Below are 20019 nucleotides of genomic sequence, written 5' to 3' on the forward strand. Positions count from 1 at the left end.
CATGTAAAGAATAAAAAAAGAATCTTTGCAATGGTAAGTAATAAACAATAACACAACAAATAATTTGAATAACAAAAAATAAAATTATGTGCAAATTATATATTATATATTATAAAGTGACAAGTCCGAAAATATTTAAAAATGTTCTATTATAGATAGTATTATAGAGAAAGTAAATAATTATCGATCGAACGTTGTTGATTTCGTGTTTTTCGTGTTATTTCAAGATCGAACGATTCAGTCAATGTTTTCTCGTTCAAGTATATTATTACACATCAATCTGCGCAGATTTTGCTTAAAAGTACCTAAAAAACATTGCACCGTGAAACTGTTACGAAACGGGGAATATATTAGTCGGAACGATGTTAAAATCAGTAAGTTCTATGTTGATCAATATTGCGATATGTTTTTGTTAGCAGCGAAAACCTAGCGGTAAAAGGCGTACAAATATCGCATTTCGATATACTTTAATCCTTGATTCAAGCACAAAGAATTTTATTTCCAGTTTAAGTTTCTTTTAGCGTGATGCGATTTGTTGCGTTTTTGTTTATTATTGGGCAAGTTTTTAATCATTTTGTTTGACATTTATAAAGAGAAATTTGAGAATTTGAGAATTTGGAAATTTGAGAAGTTGCGGAATTGAGAACTTGAGAATTTGGCGATTTGAAAATTTGAGGAATTTTGGGATTTGAAGGTTTGACAAATTTCAGGATTTGAGAATTTGAGAAATTTGGGGATTTGAAAATTTGAGGAATTTTGGGATTTGAAGGTTTGACAAATTTCAGGATTTGAGAATTTGAGAAATTTGGGGATTTGAAAATTTGAGGAATTTTGGGATTTGAAGGTTTGACAAATTTCAGGATTTAAGAATTTGAGGAATTTTGGGATTTGAAGGTTTGACAAATTTCAGGATTTAAGAATTTGAGGAATTTTGGGATTTGAAGGTTTGACAAACTTCAGGATTTGAGAATTTGAGAAATTTGGAGATTTCAAGGTTGGAAAAATTCTGAGATTGGAATATTTGAGAAATTTGGAGATTTCAAGGTTGGAAAAATTCTGGGATTGGAATATCTGAGAAATTTGGAGATTTCAAGGTTGGAAAAATTCTGAGATTGAAGTATTTGAGAAATTTGGGGATTTTAAGGTTGGAAAAATTATGGGATTTGAAAATTTAAGAAATTTGGGGGTTTCAAGGTTGAAAAAATTGTGAGATTTGAGTATTTAAGATATTCGGGGATTTGAAGGTTTACAAAATATCGTAATTTGAGAATTTGAGTTTCAAGATTTAAAGATTTAAGAAATTTCTAGATTCAAACACTTGATAAACTTAGAATTATCCTAATGGATCTAGAAGCTCAATTTATCCAATTAGATTCTTGCAAATATATTCTGCACATATATTTGCATAGATTCTACAGCTGCACACGTGGCGGCCATAACACAACTGAAAGAGGAAGTAAATAAAAACAAAAGAAAAAGAATCATTTGAACACATAAGGAACTATATGGTGTTTTATACTTATATATAAGCTTTACATTATTTATTCAACATACTCTATTGTAATCTACGAATTTTACACACTCCAAGATATTAAACTAGTAGTGTTAGTAGTAGTAGTAGTAAAGACTAGTACCTAACCTATAAATCGCTATACAATAAATGGCGTCCACTTTAGTCCAAACGATTAACCAAAAAAAGAGCATTAAGAGTAACAATAAATATATCAACTATAACACCTTTCAATGGCCAATTAAATTTTTTTTTAATGAAAGCAAATTCTGTGGACAGAAATATTTTTATTTATTCTATTTCATGATGTGTATCTAAATTGCGTTGAAATATGGTTAGGTAAGGTTTCAATGACTGATTCATCCCTTTTTCTAATGAAAGTAAATTCTGTGGACAAAAATATTTTTATTTATTCTATTTTGTGATGTATACCTAAATTACGTTGAAATAGGGTTAGGTTAGGTAAGGTTTCAATGACCGATTCAACCCTTTTTGTAATGAAAGCAAATTCTATGAACAAAAATATATTTATTTGATCTATTTTACGATGTATACCTAGATTGCGTTGAAATATGGTTAGGTTAGGTAAGGTTTCAATGACCGATTCAACCCTTTTTGTAATGAAAGCAAATTCTATGAACAAAAATATATTTATTTGATCTATTTTACGATGTATACCTAGATTGCGTTGAAATATGGTTAGGTTAGGTTAGCCTTCAATGACAAATTCAACCCTTTTTGTAATGAAAGCAAATTCTATGAACAAAAATATATTTATTTGATCTATTTTACGACGTATACCTAAATTGCGTTGAAATATGGTTAGGTTCGATTAGTCTTCAACAACAAATTCAACCCTTTCTCTAATAAAAACAAATTCAATAGACAAAAATATTTTTATTTATCCTATTTCACGATATTCACCTAGATTGCGTTGAAATATGGTTCGATTAGTCTTCAATAACCGATTCAACCTTTTCTCTAATAAAAACAAATTCTACGCACAGAAATATTTCTATTTTACGATGTTTACCTAGATCGCGTTGAAATATGGTTGCAACTATGTTCGAAACCTTCAATTAATAATCAGGGAGCATTACCCGATAAAAAGCGCACTTAATGAAGTAAGATTGACACTTAAGGACAAACATGGCAGAAAATACGACAAAGTTCCATGCTGTTCCTACGGTGTACCGGGATTGTGATATAACGAGACACGCGTGCTACGTGTGCTTGGCGACCTTGTGTGGATCTCGAGTGAAACCTAAGACAGTGAGAGATGCAAATTGATCGTTAATTATTGCAATTATTTAGAATGTATGTAATCGGCGAGCGTTGCGGCATAACCGACTGAACGCGATCGACTACCAGTTAAAATGGCTTGTCAATGCCGCTGTACCAAAACGATTCGTTCGATAACTTGAAATTTCTGTGGACGATGTTTTCTTCGATAACGTTGAAAAAATTGTAAAATACTGCTGAAGTACAGGGAAAATACTGTGTAGTAATTACTGAGCGAGTTCTCTGCAGTTGGAACGAGTATTTTCTGATTCATACTTGTTATTTGATATTCTTGTTGATAACTTTTATTTCATATTTTAATGGTAATTTTCCTTGGATATTTTTATTTTATATTTTCATTGATATTATTAATTTCATATTTTTATTTAATATTTTCATTGATATTATTAATTTCATATTTTTATTTAATATTTTCATTGATATTATTAATTTCATATTTTTATTTTATATTTTCAGTGATGATTTTCGTTTAATATTTCAATTTTGTACATTTATTAATAATTTTCATTTGATATTTTTATTTTATATTTTCATTGACAATTTTTATTTGATATTTTTATTTTATATTTTCATTGAAAATATCCACTTCATATTTTTATTTTATATTTTCAGTGATGATTTTCACTTGATATTTTAGTTCTGTTTTTTCATTGACAATTTTTATTTGATATTTGTATTTTATATTTTCATTGAAAATATCCACTTCATATTTTTATTTTATATTTTCAGTGATGATTTTCACTTGATATTTTAGTTCTGTTTTTTCATTGACAATTTTTATTTGATATTTGTATTTTATATTTTCATTGAAAATATCCACTTCATATTTTTATTTTATATTTTCAGTGATGATTTTCATTTAATATTTCAATTTTGTATTTTTATTGATAATTTTCATTTGATATTTTTACTTTGAATTTTCATTGATAATTTTCATTTGATATTTTTACATTTGACAAATTATCAAAGATTTGTCACCTAATTATTTTATTTTTAGAACGTGAAAAGTGCAAGAGGAATGTAATGCTACATTGGTGACCACGAATGCGTTAATAACAGATAGGTAATAGCTTCAGTGCGACTTGTCGATTGAAATTAATTTCATTATGGGTAATTAAACATTGATGACTTACTTTGAATAAAGCAGCTGATATATTTCTTCTAAATAGATCAATGACTTGATGTGACATTACTTGATTTGTGAAATGTAAATTTACATTTGTAAATTAATATTTATAATAATTGAGAAATTATTTTAAAATTTCAGAGAAGTTATAAAATTTAATTAATTAATGTATTCGTTACCTATCGTTTATTATATTTTATTAAAAATGATAGCATAACATGACACTTACAAGTAGTTTATTTATTAACCTGAGGATTACCATTTACTTTCTTAACCATTGTATTTAATTTTCCATTTATCTTCTCCAACTCACCTGTGAATTTATTTCCTTTTACTGTTGGCTCACCAATTACCGACCATCTCACGTCATTTTTGAAGGTACTAATTAATTTACAAGCAAATAAAATATACAAGTAAATATACAAGCTATTATTGTCAACGGTTCACAACATTGAACACGTAAGTATCCATTAATTAATCCTTCGTAGGTGGATATATTTTTTTACACTTCGTAGGCGAACTGGGTTGTGCTTCAAAAAAATGTCAGAAAATTATATGGTACTTATGAAAGTATCTACTGCATGCAATCGTTCGTTACGCATTGTATAAAAGTTCCATAAAAATAAATGTAAAATGAAAAATAGAAATTTCATTCGTTTTGCTTAAGATGGGAAGAAACCTTTAAATTTAATAGATTAAACAATTTAGAAATTTAGACATTTGGACAATTCGGAAATTTAGATATTCGGACAATTCAGAAATTTAGATATTCGGAAATTTGGAAATTCGATAATATAGAAATACAAGAATTTACAAATTCAAAATTCCTGGAGCCTGAAAATTTAGTCAAGAATTTACAAATTCAAAATTCTTGGAATTTGAAAATTTAGAAATTCTGAATTTTAGAAGATCAGAGCTTTGGAATCTCGGTAACATAGAATTTCGAAATTATAGAAATTCGAAAATGTAGAAATTCAAAATTCTAGCAATAGAAAATTTAGAAGTTCTGAATTTTAGAAGATCGGAAACTCAGTAATTCGAAAATGTAGACATTCAAAATTCTAGCAATAAAAGATTTAGCAATTCGAAAATTTATAAATACAAAATTTTAAAAACTCAGAAATTAAAAAATTTATAATTCCAGAAATACAAAAATGTAGCCATTGAGAAATTTGAAAGTGTACAAAGTTATCATTACAACTTTAAGCATCCGCTAACCCTACCAGACGGTTTAACCCTCGTAACGTGTGATGACGTTCAACGCGTTTCTGATTCAGAACCTGTTCTCGTATTCGAGTTCTTGCGTCTTCCTGAGAGCAACTTTTTTCTTTCCACTCTTCTGTGGTTGTTTTCTCATCTCAATGGGTCATTACCTTCCCGTTGGGGAATCCCATAGCAGTTCACCGTACGTTCAAACCACGCACTTCTCCTGAGAACACTTTTACGTTTGTTTTTAGCGAGACACACGTCAGAGGTTATATTTTTACGTCGAAACCGAGAGATCTTTCTTTAGAACGAAACCGCAAGAAATATCAGAACGATTTCGCGAAATTTGATTGATAAAAAACATTCCTCGAACTATTAATAATTTTTATTCGTCCAAAAGACATTTCTTGTATTGGTTTTTCTTGAATCGAAACACTTATTAGTTGCTGTTAGTGTTGGAGATTAGGTATTGCATTTGGTAAATGTAGTCAGGGAAATAGTTGACTACAGTAAAATTTTTGTTAGTCAATTTTCTAATTTCAACATGTTAGAATTATTAAACTCCCAAAATTAGAAATACAAAATTTGCAAATTTTCATGTGTGTGAAATTTTTCAATTTTACGTTGACGTGCATATACAATCAACGCTAAAGAGACACACAGTGAGATCGCACGATTAAAAGAGTCAGATAACCGAAATAAAAATGTCAGTTTCAATTTGCGAAATTTTATATCAGAAGAATTCCTCTGAATGATTCACAAGCGCTATGAAAGAGTATACCGATGACAACGCACGGTTGGCGCGTGAAGGCTGACCCAGGTCAGAAGAGCACGTATCGAAATCTATTCCTAAATTCCTGCATTCTCGAATTCCTATATCCCGTTTTCATATTCTTGAGTTCTCGTATCTTCAAATTTCTGTATCCTTGAGTACCTATGTTCCGAGTCATATTCCCGAATCGTTACATTAGTGAATACCTACATTTCAGATCCTATATTCAAGGATTGATATATGGACAAAGTGTTGTGTATCGCTGCGTCTACAAATCGGTACATCGACGAATTTCTGTGTTTCAAATTAGTGCGTTTGGAAATTGGAAGGTGGTTGAATTGGTATATTAAGGAATTGCTATGTTCTGGAATTGGGGCGTGCCTAAATTAGTGTGGGTGCAAATCGGTATATGGCTAAATCGCTGTGTCCTCAAATTGTTATGTCCACAAGTTGTTGCATCCCCAAATTCCTACGTCTCCGAATTGCTACGTTCTCAAATTGGCACATCCCCAAATTCCGGCGTTTCCAAATTGGTACACCTCCAAATTCCTACGTCCCCAAATCGGCACATCCCCAAATTCCTACGTCTCCCAAATTGGCACACCCCCAAATTCCTACGTCCCCAAATTGCTACGTCCTCAAATTCCCACGTCTCCAAATCTCTATGTCCCCAAATCGCTACGTTCTCAAATTGCTACGTTCCCAAATTCCCACATCCCCAAATCTCTACGTCCTGAAATCGCTACATCCCCGAATTCCTACGTCTCCAAATTGGCACACCCCCAAATTCCTACGTCCCCAAATTGCTACGTCCTCAAATTCCCACGTCTCCAAATCTCTATGTCCCCAAATCGCTACGTTCTCAAATTGCTACGTTCCCAAATTCCCACATCCCCAAATCTCTACGTCCTGAAATCGCTACATCCCCGAATTCCTACGTCTCCAAATTGGTACACCCCCAAATTTCTACGTCCTCAAATCTCCACATCCCCAAATCTCCACATCCCCAAATCTCCACATCCCCAAATCTTCACATCCCCAAATCTTCACATCCCCACATCTCCACATCCTCAAATCCCCACATCTTTAAATTCATACGTCCCCATTTCAATACCTATCTACAATCCAAGAAAGAAAAGTTATCGACCAAGTCAGTGCTTGTCTCATACACTCGTATAAAGTATCTCAACATAATTAGATATGAAAACAGATAGAAATGCAAGAACGATATCAAAATATGCCACCAGTCAAATTAGAATGTGCGAGTTTTATTTTCCTTAACTGACGTATTGACATTGCATACGTTTTGCATAATGCATATAGTTTGCATATTATATTTAAGTGACATAGCTATGTTATATGGTGCGTATCTGTTTCGATATCGATAAATTTCATAATTCATTGATAATTTATCGAACTGTCGGATTACAAGAGATATTAAAACACACTTACTGTGTTTATGGTCTGAAATGTTTCTAAAACTTGAAAGTATAAAGCGACATTAGAATTTACCGGTGATCGCGAAAGATTTTATTCTAATTCCAAAATCAATTATGTGGTTCTATGCACGTTTGTGTAAAATGTTTTTGTAAGTGGACATGTAATTAGACATGTTTATTGTTGCTTATGTATAATTTTAAATTCTAGTTGTTGAGCAATGGTAATTGTATGAAATAGAGGATGTTATTCAAATTAATGTAATAAATGAAAGTTTAATATTGTGAATGAGAGTGAATCTGGAAATGTGTAGACTTTTGCTAGTTTCTTAAATTCCCGAATTTCCAAATTTCCAAGCTCTCAAATTTCGAAGCGCCCAAATTCCTAAATTTCCAAATTTCCAAGCCCTCAAATTTCCAAGTGCCCAAATATCCAAATTTCTAAATTTCCAAGCTCTCTAATTTCCAAGCGCCCAAATTTCTAAATTTCCAAATTTCCAAGCTCTCAAATTTTCAAGCGCTCAAATTTCTAAATTTCCAAACTTCCAGGCGCCCAAATTCCCAAACTTCCAAATTTCCACGCTCTCAAATTTCCAGACGCCCAAATTCCCAAACTTCCAAATTTTCAAGCGCCCAAATTCCCAAATTTCCAAATTTCCAAGCTCTCAAATTTCCAAGCGTTCAAATTTCCAAGCTCTCAAATTTCCAGGCGCCCAAATTCCCAAATTTCCAAATTTCCACGCTCTCAAATTTCCAGGCGCCCAAATTCCCAAACTTCCAAATTTCCAAGCGCCCAAATTCCCAAATTTCCAAATTTCCAAGCGTTCAAATTTCCAAGCTCTCAAATTTCCAGGCGCCCAATTCCCAAATTTCCAAATTTCCAAGCGTTCAAATTTCCAAGCTCTCAAATTTCCAAGCGCCCAAATTTCTAAATTTCCAAATTTCCAAGTGCCCGAATTCCCGAATTTTCAAATTTCTAAGCGCCCAAATTCTAAAAATCCCAAATTCCAAAAACCCCAAATCCCCAAATCCCTAAAACCCTAAATTCCAAAATTCTCAAATAAAAAACTTACAGTCAATAAAGCAAATTAACCGTTTCAAACTCTCATAAATAACTATATGCCCTTTGCATAAGATTCGCGCATGTTCTGATCGCACTTTAATTGTTCAAACAATCAACGATCCGGTCACATATGATCGGACAGGTGAATCCAATAGATTTAATTGCGTTTTCCGCGTATTCCCTTAGTTTCAAGGTGACTGCCATTACGGTGCATGAAGATGTATTTCGAGGAATCAAGCGTGTGGAACGTTTAACGGATTGCATGCTATTCACCACGAGTAAAAAAGTCGCGTTCACGAAGCTGTCAAGGTTAATTGTTACAACCCTCGAGGATTTTATTTTTTTGTCGACTAGGAATACCCCTGGCGAGCCAACGAACTCTTCAAGGATCGAGATTCATAATTCATGCATCTTGTGAAAGAGTGATTTTAAGAAACGATAATGTAGATAAATCTTGACATTAGTACAGGTGTACCTGAAAGTGTACAAGTAGGCGTATTTTTAAGGGATAATTATTTTAGGCTCGAAAACAAGGAAGATTTGATCTGAGAATTTTATTCTTATTTTCATATTATTTATATTTTATAAGATGCAGAAAATTTTACTACTTTTGTTTTATTAATTGTAGATTTATTTTTATAGAATTCTTGTGTACTATATTTATTCGTAGAATGATTGTATCGATATTTTTGTGTTGAATGTAATATTTAATGAATTCTACATTGAATTAAAGAATATTGAAAATTGTACTAATGGATAATTTTACAGGTACCACCTTGAAATATAAGAAGAGTGAAAAGTATTGAAATTTTAAATAACGTCAAACTAAGAAGGTGTGGCGTTGAATTATATTAAATCAATAATTTAATGATTGAACATTAACTCAACAAATATTAAATCAATATTAAATAAATTATTTAGAAATATTAACATACAGATATTTGAGAATTTTACTTAAAGTATGCTATAAAATTATTAATTATAACATTTATATGTAATATGCGAAGTAGACAATAATAATACAAGACTGTAATATATGATATCAAGTATTTTTAACAAATAATATAAAAGATACCTAAAGCACAAAATAAACCTATTGCACAAACCGATTGCAATACATGTTTACGAGGAAAGATACCCAGGAGAATCATTCGAATTGTCCCACAATTAAAATGCAGAGGAAGTGGTCATATAAAACCTTGATATTGTAAATATTTTTCCAAGTAACCAGAATAAAAATAAAAATGATCTTGCGTATATATATAATTATCGCGACGTTTCCTTGTGTCTAAGAAACAATTATTCGAATGCAAAAATTTCCTGCGGGTTGAGGATTTTTCTACGTTTCTTCTGTGCAAATTACACGTTTCATACATATTATAGTATTTTATATTTAGTTGAATTTTACATAGAACTCATTATTAGGCTGTGAAGAATCATATTACTCTTTTGTTAAATATTATGTTTCTCAACAAATTTTCTTCTAATTTAGATTTCTAATCAGAAAAATTATTATCAGTAAAATTATCTGATATAAATAAATATTTCACGTATTTCAAAAAATTGATTTTGAAAATTATATAATCTAGCTTGTCCATTATCTTATCTTTTTTATCTGGAAATTATATATTATCTATTATCTTATCTATTACCATATCCATTATCTTATTTTATCTAGAAATTATCTATTATCTAAAAAATTGTCTATTATCTATTGCATCTGACTTCACAAATTTTTTCTTGCAACAATTTAATAATAAACTCGTATGTGACTTATTGTGACTCATGTGACTTTTACTGAATTTTCGATATATTTAAAATTGCATTAAATTGAATAATCCACAATCGTGCAATCCAGAACTTGAGGCACTATATCACTTTGAGGAGCTCTAAAATCCTGTTCTCATGTGCGTCATCTCAGCAAACGAAGGAAAGGGATAATGTCGTGATAATGGATCGTGGTGTTATATCCTTATCGATCGTCGGAGACAAATAAATCAGTTACGTAACGACAGTGCCGATTGCTACCGTAATTGCACTTCGTAATTGACACCCTTTGCAAGATTGTTGCATGCAATTGCTTCAATGACAGATTCAATTCCTTTTTGCCTTTAATGAACTTAATGAATATTTCAAGGTACTGTCAATGAGGCTTGAATAACTGGTGAGATAGCAGATGAACGTGATTCATACACGGTCTGTGGAGTTACTAGATAACTTCTGTCTGATAGAAGTCAATCTTGTCAATCTGTTCAGATAGTAATACTGTTAAGATGGTTAAGATAGATTGTTGAATTTAAACGAACTGCACAATGAAAAATTATGAGTATGAAACAATGAGATTTATATGCAACTGCGACTGTAAATTATTCGTTTCTGTTTATTCATTTATCTAGATATCAGTATTAGATCATCTGGCTTAAATCAATTAATTTGCTTCAATAAATAATTATAGTATTGCAATTATTATATAAATACTATATAATAGTATAACTCAGATTTATTAAATTATTAATTATTTAAGTATTGAATACATGTAATAATAAGCATGTAAAATTACAAGAAACAAATTCAAAGATTAAATTTGAATACAAAGTGTGTTACAAGTATAGTACTATAATATTACATAAGGAATTATTTATTTAAATTATTAATTACTTAAATATTATATGCTTGTGAATACATAAACGAAAAGTATAAGAAACAAATTAGAACGAAAAATGTATGAATTTCTATAACGCTGAGTACCAATATGGCTGATATAATCACGTGACGTATAACCTGAGTACCAATATGGCTGACGCTTACTCCATACAGATCCCATATGAATATTATTAAAAACTTCGCTTTTCTAACTGAAAATAGTCGAATTAAATACTTGGTACTGTGAAAAGTAAATGAAAGAAGATATTCTGAAAATATTTGGTAAATACTAAATTAAAAATGAAAGTACTACTTAATTGCTTCAATATGGCAGTCATAAAAATAATACAGTGTACGTATTGAGTAAGTATGGTATTACTGAAATGTATGTATTAAATATATTATTATTACAATACTCTAATTCCTTAAAAATGTAGAAATTAAATACAACAAAATATTGTGAAAATATTTGATAAAATTAATTAAAAATGAAACTACTAAAAATAATACAGTCTATCGAACAATTATACCATGCAATAAATAAACAGAATAATAAAGTATAATTCTAACATACATCAATATACTTGTACTCAATCAAAGTTTTCGTGACAGCATGATTCGAAACCATTACAATTATCGAGAAGCCATTAGCTGATATTCTCCGAAGACAAAAACATCAATGACGTTTAGTAACCTTATTTGTAACCTACAATGACGAGGATAGTATTGATCATAGTGTACCGAAATCAATTTTTAATAGGTTATATCGGCGATCGATTAAGCGAATTGACGTTCGATCGTGAACCGGAACAGGAAGTATCAGTGGAGCGTGCAACCACATAGGCAAGGGCAAAAAAATAACAAATAACGAGGTTCATTAACTGCTGTCCTTCGGACCATAGCGGAGATACAGCAGGGATTGTACGATCGTTAGATATCCTTTTATTCTGCGTTCAATGAAATTCGTTGTTTGATGTGTTGATGCTGGAATTGGAACTGTGATAGTTGGTGCGTTGAGGGCTCTTTATTCGTTATTGGGATTTGGAACTCTTTGGTGCGTTTTGGGGGATTTTGAATTTTGGGATTTGGAATTTTTGGAATTTGGAATTTTTGGAATTTGGAATTTTTGGAATTTGGGATTGTGGGAATTTGGGATTTTTGGAATTTGGGATTTTGGGATTGTGGGAATTTGGGATTTTTGGAATTTGGGATTTTGGGATTTGGGATTTTGGGAATTTGGGAATTTGGAATTTTGGGATTTGGAATTTTTGGAATTTGGGATTTTGGGAATTTGGGATTTTTGGAATTTGGGATTTTTGGAATTTGGGATTTTGGGATTGTGGGAATTTGGGATTTTTGGAATTTGGGATTTTGGGATTTGGGATTTTGGGAATTTGGGAATTTGGGAATTTGGAATTTTGGGATTTGGAATTTTTGGAATTTGGGATTTTGGGAATTTGGGATTTTTGGAATTTGGGATTTTTGGAATTTGGGATTTTTGGAATTTGGGATTTTTGGAATTTGGGATTTTTGGAATTTGGGATTTTTGGAATTTGGGATTTTTGGAATTTGGGATTTTTGGAATTTGGGATTTTTGGAATTTGGGATTTTTGGAATTTGGGATTTTGGAATTTGGGATTTTTGGAATTTGGGATTTTGGGAATTTGGGATTTTGGGAATTTTGGGATTTGGGATTTGGGATTTTGGGATTTTGGGAATTTGGGAATTTGGGAATTTGGGAATTTGGAATTTTTGGATTTGGAATTTTTGGAATTTGGGATTTTGGGAATTTGGAATTTTTGGAATTTGGGATTTTGGGAATTTGGAAATTTTGGAATTTGGGCGCTTGGAAATTTGGAAATTTTGGAATTTGGGTGGTTCAAAATTTGAGAGCTTGGAAATTTGGAAATTTGGGAATTTTGGCGCTTGGAAATTTGGGAATTTGCGCGCTTGCAAATTTGAGAGCTTGGAAATTTGGGAATTTTGGCGCTTGGAAATTTAGGATTTGAAGAATTTGAAATTCAGGGAATTTGAGATTTGGAGAATTTAGAATTCTCAAATTTTAGAATTAAGACTCAATAAATAACCTTCCCATCAAACAATTACCTTAATACCAAATTTAGAAGTAAGCTAAATAAGAATTAAATACAATATTAATCTTTAAATTGACCATACACGCCATCGCACTGTTAAGGAAACAATTTCAAACATCCAACAATGTGGGTATCTAGAAAATAGTCGCTCGATTAGTTAATCGAGTATCTATAAACAATTAAACATCATTGCATAATTAACGACTTCTTCTACAACTACTGAAATTAAGATTTTAGACTTCAATTAAACCTCAGGTGATCAGCGTTCATTAAAATTAAAAATAACGTGGTTTATATAATATTCATCAATTCAGGGTACAGTCTCAATATAACAAAAAATGGAATTTGTTTTAATGGATCGTTTTATAATTGCGGCCAATGGCGATTAAAAATTAAGTGAAAGAAGTTATGAAAAAACAAAATGAAGGAGCGAAACGGTCAATAAAGATTCTCTGGACGTTTGAAATAGATGTAACTGTTACCGTGAAAGACCGAAATCTGGAGAATGTCGACTTTCACCGGTGAATGTCAACATTCACATAGTGCTTGGTGTATGTCCGAAATATTTGCTAAATACCCTTATTTCTGACTTACACCGGTAAATGTCGACATTCACCATGCACTAATGGTGAATGTTGAACATGTCGGAGATTTATATTTTCTTCTCGTAATTCAGTCGCTATAAAACGTCACAAGGGTGACGTAAGTTTTTCGCCTTTCTTTCTGAGAGGAGAGACCAAGAATTTAAAACACAGTACATTCTAAGCATACGTGTTCTTCCTCCGTGGCCTATTCTGGCGTGAGTTTCATATAGTATACTGAACAATTCTTCATTGGTAACATAATACTGTATATTCATTTCCCCTGATTTTAATGGTACAATTAATTTCCTTTCATCATTAATTTTGAAAACATTAAAACGTTTTAATCGTCTGTAATCCAAAGGTGTGTTGCACTTAGTTTTAGCAGAAACCACTTCAGAAAGTATTTTAGAGTACTTTTTTTGAGAAAAATAAAAATAATTGTCTTCTCGTTTACCCGCAATTAATGCATTTAACTTTTCAAGAAAAAGATCACGATTTACTGCAGTATCCATTCAGTATAAATTACGGTATTGCAAAAAAAAAATTAAGAAAACGTTGCTCGCATCATCAAAGCTTGCATAAGATTGACAAAGCTGACTGACTCCCAGCAGAACACAGGATTTGGCGGGAGAGAGCCAGTCGTTTCTTTGTCGGCTCCTCTCTTTTGAACCTCCACCAGAGCATATCTGTGATTGTCGACATACACCGGTGAAGGTCCGAATGTACAAGAATGTAATAAAATATTCGATTTTTCACCGACGTATTTGGTATGTGTTGACATTCACCGGTGAAAGTCGACATTCTCCAATTTCGGTCTTTCATGGTAACATAGCTACTTTAATAATGTGTGGAATTAGTCGCTGAAATTAAAATCGAAGGTTTTTAAATAAAAAAGGTTGCAATTAGAACAGTCATTAACTTGACTTACAACTGTCATTTCTCCTGGCACGTTTGATATTTTGAGTGATTGTAATTGATGCAACATTTCATCAATCGATGACATTATTGATATTTGACCTTAGTTTATGAATTTAGATTTATTAATAATTGATGGATTTATTCGGTACTTTCATAACATAATTAATATAACAAAATTTATAAAATTATAGGAACATAAAATTTTTAATTTTTACAACATAAAATTTGATAATTGAAATGCTTTTGATAGCTATAAATTATTCTAGTCATATATTTACAAGGAATTACGTCATTTTTAACATTTATTTCATTGTCAGTTACAAATTAATAATTCTCTTGTCTTTAACTAATGATAGTCTATGTAATGTCAGGAATTTAACAAGTTTTAAAATAATAGGTCTGTCACACATGAAAACTACATCAAATGACTACAAAACTACATAAAACTAAACCTAAAATTAAAGTCGATAAAAAAGCGATCTTTTTCATGAATTAAACAGTCAAAATTGATAAATTAGAACACTAAGTCAATCTCAAATCAAAAAAGCACGTAAAATCCCCGATAATTCCTGATATTACATTGTTACCATTAATTCAAATAACAATTAATCAATTAAGTGTAAGATCCATGATCAGTGTAATTAATACCTAGTCCAAGTCATAAGAGACTCACTTAATTATATATTACAGTAATTCTTAGTAAGAATTTCTGCAAAGAGAACTAGGAATCTTGACAGGGATTCCTGTTCACCTTCTCAGAATCAATAAAAAAATCACTTCGTCGAACAGAATCTTATATATTCTATTTTTGTTTAATCAAATTCTTACGGTTACTCGACATTCGACATTCAACTCATGGCAATACGTCACGTGAAAATACATTGCGTGGCAATATGGCACGTGAAAATACATTGCGTGACAATACGACGCGAGACACTATGACGCGTGACAATACAGTGCGTGAGAGTACGATGTGTGACGACACGACGCGTGATAATATGACGTGTGAGCGTACGATGTGTGACAATACAACGCGTGAGAGTACGACGTTTGACAATACGACGCGTGGCGATACGACGCGTGGCGATACGACGCGTGAAAGTACGACGCGTGGCGATACGACGCGTGAAAGTACGACGTGTAATAATACAACGCGTGACAATACGACGCGTGAGAGTAAGAGACGTGACAATACAGTGCGTGACAATACAACGCGTGAGAGTACGACGTGTGACGACACGACGCGTGACAGTGCGACGCGTGAGAGTACGACGCGTGACAATACGACGCGTGATAATACATTGCGTGAGAATACGACGCGAGACAATACAGTACGTGAGAGTACGATGTGTGACGACACGACGCGTGACAATACGACGTGTGAGAGTACGACGCGTGACAATACGACGCGTGATAATATGGCGCGTGGCAATACGGCGCGTAACAATAGGGCCGCGTGACAATACAACGCGTGACACTACAAAGCGTAGTAATTTAGCAAGTGGCGATTCAACGCTTGATAGTCTACCCCCCAACATTAGATAATCCCATACACTAACATAACACGTCGAAACTACCCAAATTTCCCCTACATTACAAACTTTACAAATTCCCACTAAGAAATTCAAACGTCATGATTGTAAAATTGCAATAAAAAGCCAATAAATACTACAATACTACAATACCAAATAATTTCGACAAAATCAAGAATCGATCCATTAGTTCACCTTCCATTAAACCGCCTCGAAGTCCTCCGTCTAGTAAACACCTCTTCCGCCATCAAACCATTCCTCAACTTCGGCAAATCGATATAACTCGTCTCGTTCCTCGAGTCGTTCATTCTGTCCGAATATTCGGACACCTGTATAGCAGGAGTAGCACGATGGGACTTTTCGACCTCTTCTGACTTCAACAACTCAGAAAAGGACAGATCCTCGAATAATTCCGGGAGTTTCCTATAAATTTTTCTCAGAGGACACTCGTAGTACGAGGTGTTCTTCGAGCTGCTTCCGCGATGGAACTTGATGGAGATGATAGAAGCTTCTTCCGTGGCGATAATTGACGGTGTACCGCTCTGATTGGTCGCCTGGAAGAGATTCATCAGGTCAGTTTGGTTCATCGTCAATCCTTTGATCTTCACGTCGCAGATCGATGTGCCGTTGATCGATTGACTCTGGATGAGGGATGCTATTTCTTGCAGGGCTTCCGCGCTCGAACATCGACGGACTTTTTGAGATTCGTTTGAGTTTTCGAGGTTGTTCTTCGTCATCGGTTCATTTTGCACGTTGGCACTCAGCCTGGTCGAGGTTGACACGTCAACTAGGCGACTCTTTTGGAGAGGCGAGTATCTTGATGGGGAATTGTGCGTGGGGACAGTTAGTCCTTCCTTGCCTGCTTCTTTTTGCACCGTCGACTTTTCGGACCTGAAATCGAATTTTATGAGCTGGATGAGCTGATGAAACGTTATATATTATTATATAGAATGTGATGAAAAAGCTATCATGAATTTTGTGAGTCATTGAACAGGTCTGCAGGGACAAAGACTGTAAGTCAAAGAGTAGATATAAGAGGCGACACTAGACAAGGAAACCTTAATCCTAGAGACAGAGGATCAATTTAAATGCCCAAATCAAAAGAATCGGGGGTGCGCATGTGCACAGTGTAGAAGTATGGCGGTCGAAAAAGAATAGTTTAAACCTGCATATTCACCAGTAATTTATTTCTAATAAATATTTTGTCATATCTCTGTAACACATTCATCCGTAATTTCTTGTGATATATAGTTTTTCATTTTCTTACAAGTTATTTGTAATAATCATTTCCGTAATACATATTCTTCAAATATATTTTGTAGAGCAATCATTTTGGTATATTCTTTTTTTTCCAACTTTTCAACGTCGTAAAATTGATAAAATACCTCGAAAGACAATATTAGTAATATACAAAAAATTTATTACAAATATATTCCAAATTATTGGAGATTGACATGAAAGTAGTTTTGCTCGATTTAAATTTCCCGCTCGTTTGTACAACCAATTTAAAAGGACAGTGTCGGCCATTTTAACTTGACTGTTGCCATATTTATGTTCGATTATAAGTCTCATAGTATTTCGGACTATTTTAATGCAACGAACCTAGATTAATACAAAGGCCTCAGAAAAATAATTGTCCTCCAGCTGAAAAGAAAATGAGGATTGTTGATAAGTTTGCGTGCGAACCTCGAGCAAATTAGCGTCCTCTTTAAGTTCTTCCATTTTTTGACGGCGACCGATGACAGCTTCCTGACTTTTTCATCGGCCAAATTGCTTTGACTGGAAGTTAATCGCGAAGAATTGCTGTGAATATGTCCGTGAATATCAGAAGCCTCATTCGACGACGATGATGAAGGATTCACTTCGACCTGTGCCCGCACCACTTTTGAGCTTCCACATAATTCTGTCGAGGAACTCTTAATTCTGTTTAGTTTACCTCTCATCGCAGATGACCATATCTTTGTTGATGTTCTGAAATATTTTTTATTTGGTGTAACTGGTATGGAGAAATATAGGTATCTGAAGAAATATACTATTTCGATAAAAATATATTGATTTGACAAAATAGATGAGGTTGAGGAAGTATATAAATTTGAAGAAAAAGTTTGATGAAATATATAAACTTGAAGAAATATACAAGTTTGAGAAAATATATTAATTTGAAAAAATATAAGAAATTGAAAGAATATACAAACTTGAAGAGCAAGTTTGTAGAAATATATAAATTTAAAGAACAAGTTCGAATAAAAATATAAAGTTGAAGAACAAGGTTGAAGAAATATATAAACTTGAAAGAATATACAAGCTGGATAAAAATATATTAATTTGAAAAAATATGCAAACTTGAGGAGCAAGTTTGCAGAAATATATATAAATTTGAAGAACAAGTTTGAATAAAAATATAAAGTTGAAGAAATATATGTATAAATTTGAAGAAGTATACAAGTTTGATAAAATATATAAATTTGAAGGAATAAAGAAGCTTGATAAAAATATATTAATTTGAAAAACTGAATGAAGTTGAAGAAGTATGCAAACTTGAAGAACATATTTGAAGAAATGTATAATATTCTTATGAATAACAAATGAATACCTCTTTTGATTAAGAGATGTCTTATACGGAACAATCCGTGATTCCTCCGTGGAAACTTGTCCTACATCTCGCACAACTTGTTTCGTTTCCTTGCTTTCTTTCGGATCGGCAGAATTTCGTGTATCATCGCATGCATCAGATGTTGTCTTGTTCGTGAACTCGTTTCGACAAGGATGCGTTATTTTGATGTGAATCAAAGGAGATTCACTTTCGAATGATTCACTCTTATCGAAACACTTGTTGCTTGTTCCTTGAAATATTAATGCATTCGTTGTTGAAAGCATAAGATTATAGTTTGAAAATTTTCTAATTTGGAAATTTAGGAAATTGGAGAGTCAAAGAAGTAGAAAATTGAGGAATTTGAAAATTTGAGTGATTAGAAAATTGAGAAATTTAGAAATTTAAAAATCGAGAGATTGTAGAATTTGGAAATTTAAGAACTGGAGAAATGAGGAATTTGGAAATTCAAAAATTGGTGAATAAAAAAATTTTTAAATTTAGGAATTGGAGATCAGAGAAATTTGAAATATTTATGAACTAAAAAATTTAAGAATTTGGAAATTAAGGAATTTTGAATTCCAAGAATTGAATTCCAAGGATTTGAGAAAATAAAAATTTCAAGACTTGACAATTTAAGAAAAATTTGTAATTTTGATTTCTAATAAAAACACGAAAATTTGGAATATAACTATCCAAAAAAGCATAATCATTACTCACCACCATCCTCCGCAGTAATCAATAAAATACTTAATCCATACCCAATAAAATATCGATCACGTTAACCAATAATTTAACAACACACTCACCACACTTTTCTCTAAACTTCTTGCAGTAATAAAATGGTCCAACACATGCCGTAATCGTACCAACTATCAACGCTGCCACAAATTTCACTAGCATTCTGATCGTTCCTATCAATTGCAATTACCGAAGAAATACTATACGTTCAAGAAGAAATGCCAGGGAGTACTACACGAGCGATACAAACTGTTTCACATTCTTAATGGATTCCACTGCCATGAAAAACTCAATGTCAAGTTGACAAACATTGCAGACTTTCTGTGTATAGTGAGAACAGAGAGTGAGTGTAAACCTTGCAGTCATGGTATTTGTATATTTAAGAGGAAGACAGAAGAGGAAGAGGTATAATAGTATAACATTTCTCAATTAACTCTCTTACTGCCATTTCACACATGTTTCTGTTCACATGAAAATCATTTGTATTTGTAAATCATTCATAT

General features: G+C 32.3%; 1 protein-coding gene across 1 annotated transcript; it reads right to left on the bottom strand.

The window, feature by feature from the left end:
• Positions 1–15434: 15434 nt before the first annotated feature.
• On the bottom strand, positions 15435–19816 carry LOC105662824 (uncharacterized). Its single transcript, XM_012288265.2, has 4 exons — positions 19585–19816; positions 18779–19028; positions 17872–18156; positions 15435–17076 (listed from the first exon to the last, which is right to left on the bottom strand). The coding sequence occupies exons 1-4, from the start codon at positions 19676–19678 to the stop codon at positions 16377–16379; spliced, it is 1329 nt and encodes a 442-aa protein (XP_012143655.2). The 5' UTR covers positions 19679–19816; the 3' UTR covers positions 15435–16376.
• Between the last annotated feature and the right edge of the window lie 203 nt (positions 19817–20019).

The sequence above is a fragment of the Megachile rotundata genome, chromosome 3 (assembly GCF_050947335.1).
Source record: "Megachile rotundata isolate GNS110a chromosome 3, iyMegRotu1, whole genome shotgun sequence".
In the NCBI taxonomy this organism is placed as follows: domain Eukaryota; kingdom Metazoa; phylum Arthropoda; class Insecta; order Hymenoptera; family Megachilidae; genus Megachile; species Megachile rotundata.

Bases quoted from the DNA above. Each gene is read 5' to 3' on its own strand.
- LOC105662824 (XM_012288265.2), bottom strand. From the start codon at position 19,678: ATGCTAGTGAAATTTGTGGCAGCGTTGATAGTTGGTACGATTACGGCA. The intron at 18,157-18,778 runs GTATTCATTTGT...AAAATATTTCAG, and splicing joins ACATCTCTTAATCAAAAGAG to AACATCAACAAAGATATGGT. The intron at 17,077-17,871 runs GTTCGCACGCAA...ATTCGATTTCAG, and splicing joins AGGACGCTAATTTGCTCGAG to GTCCGAAAAGTCGACGGTGC.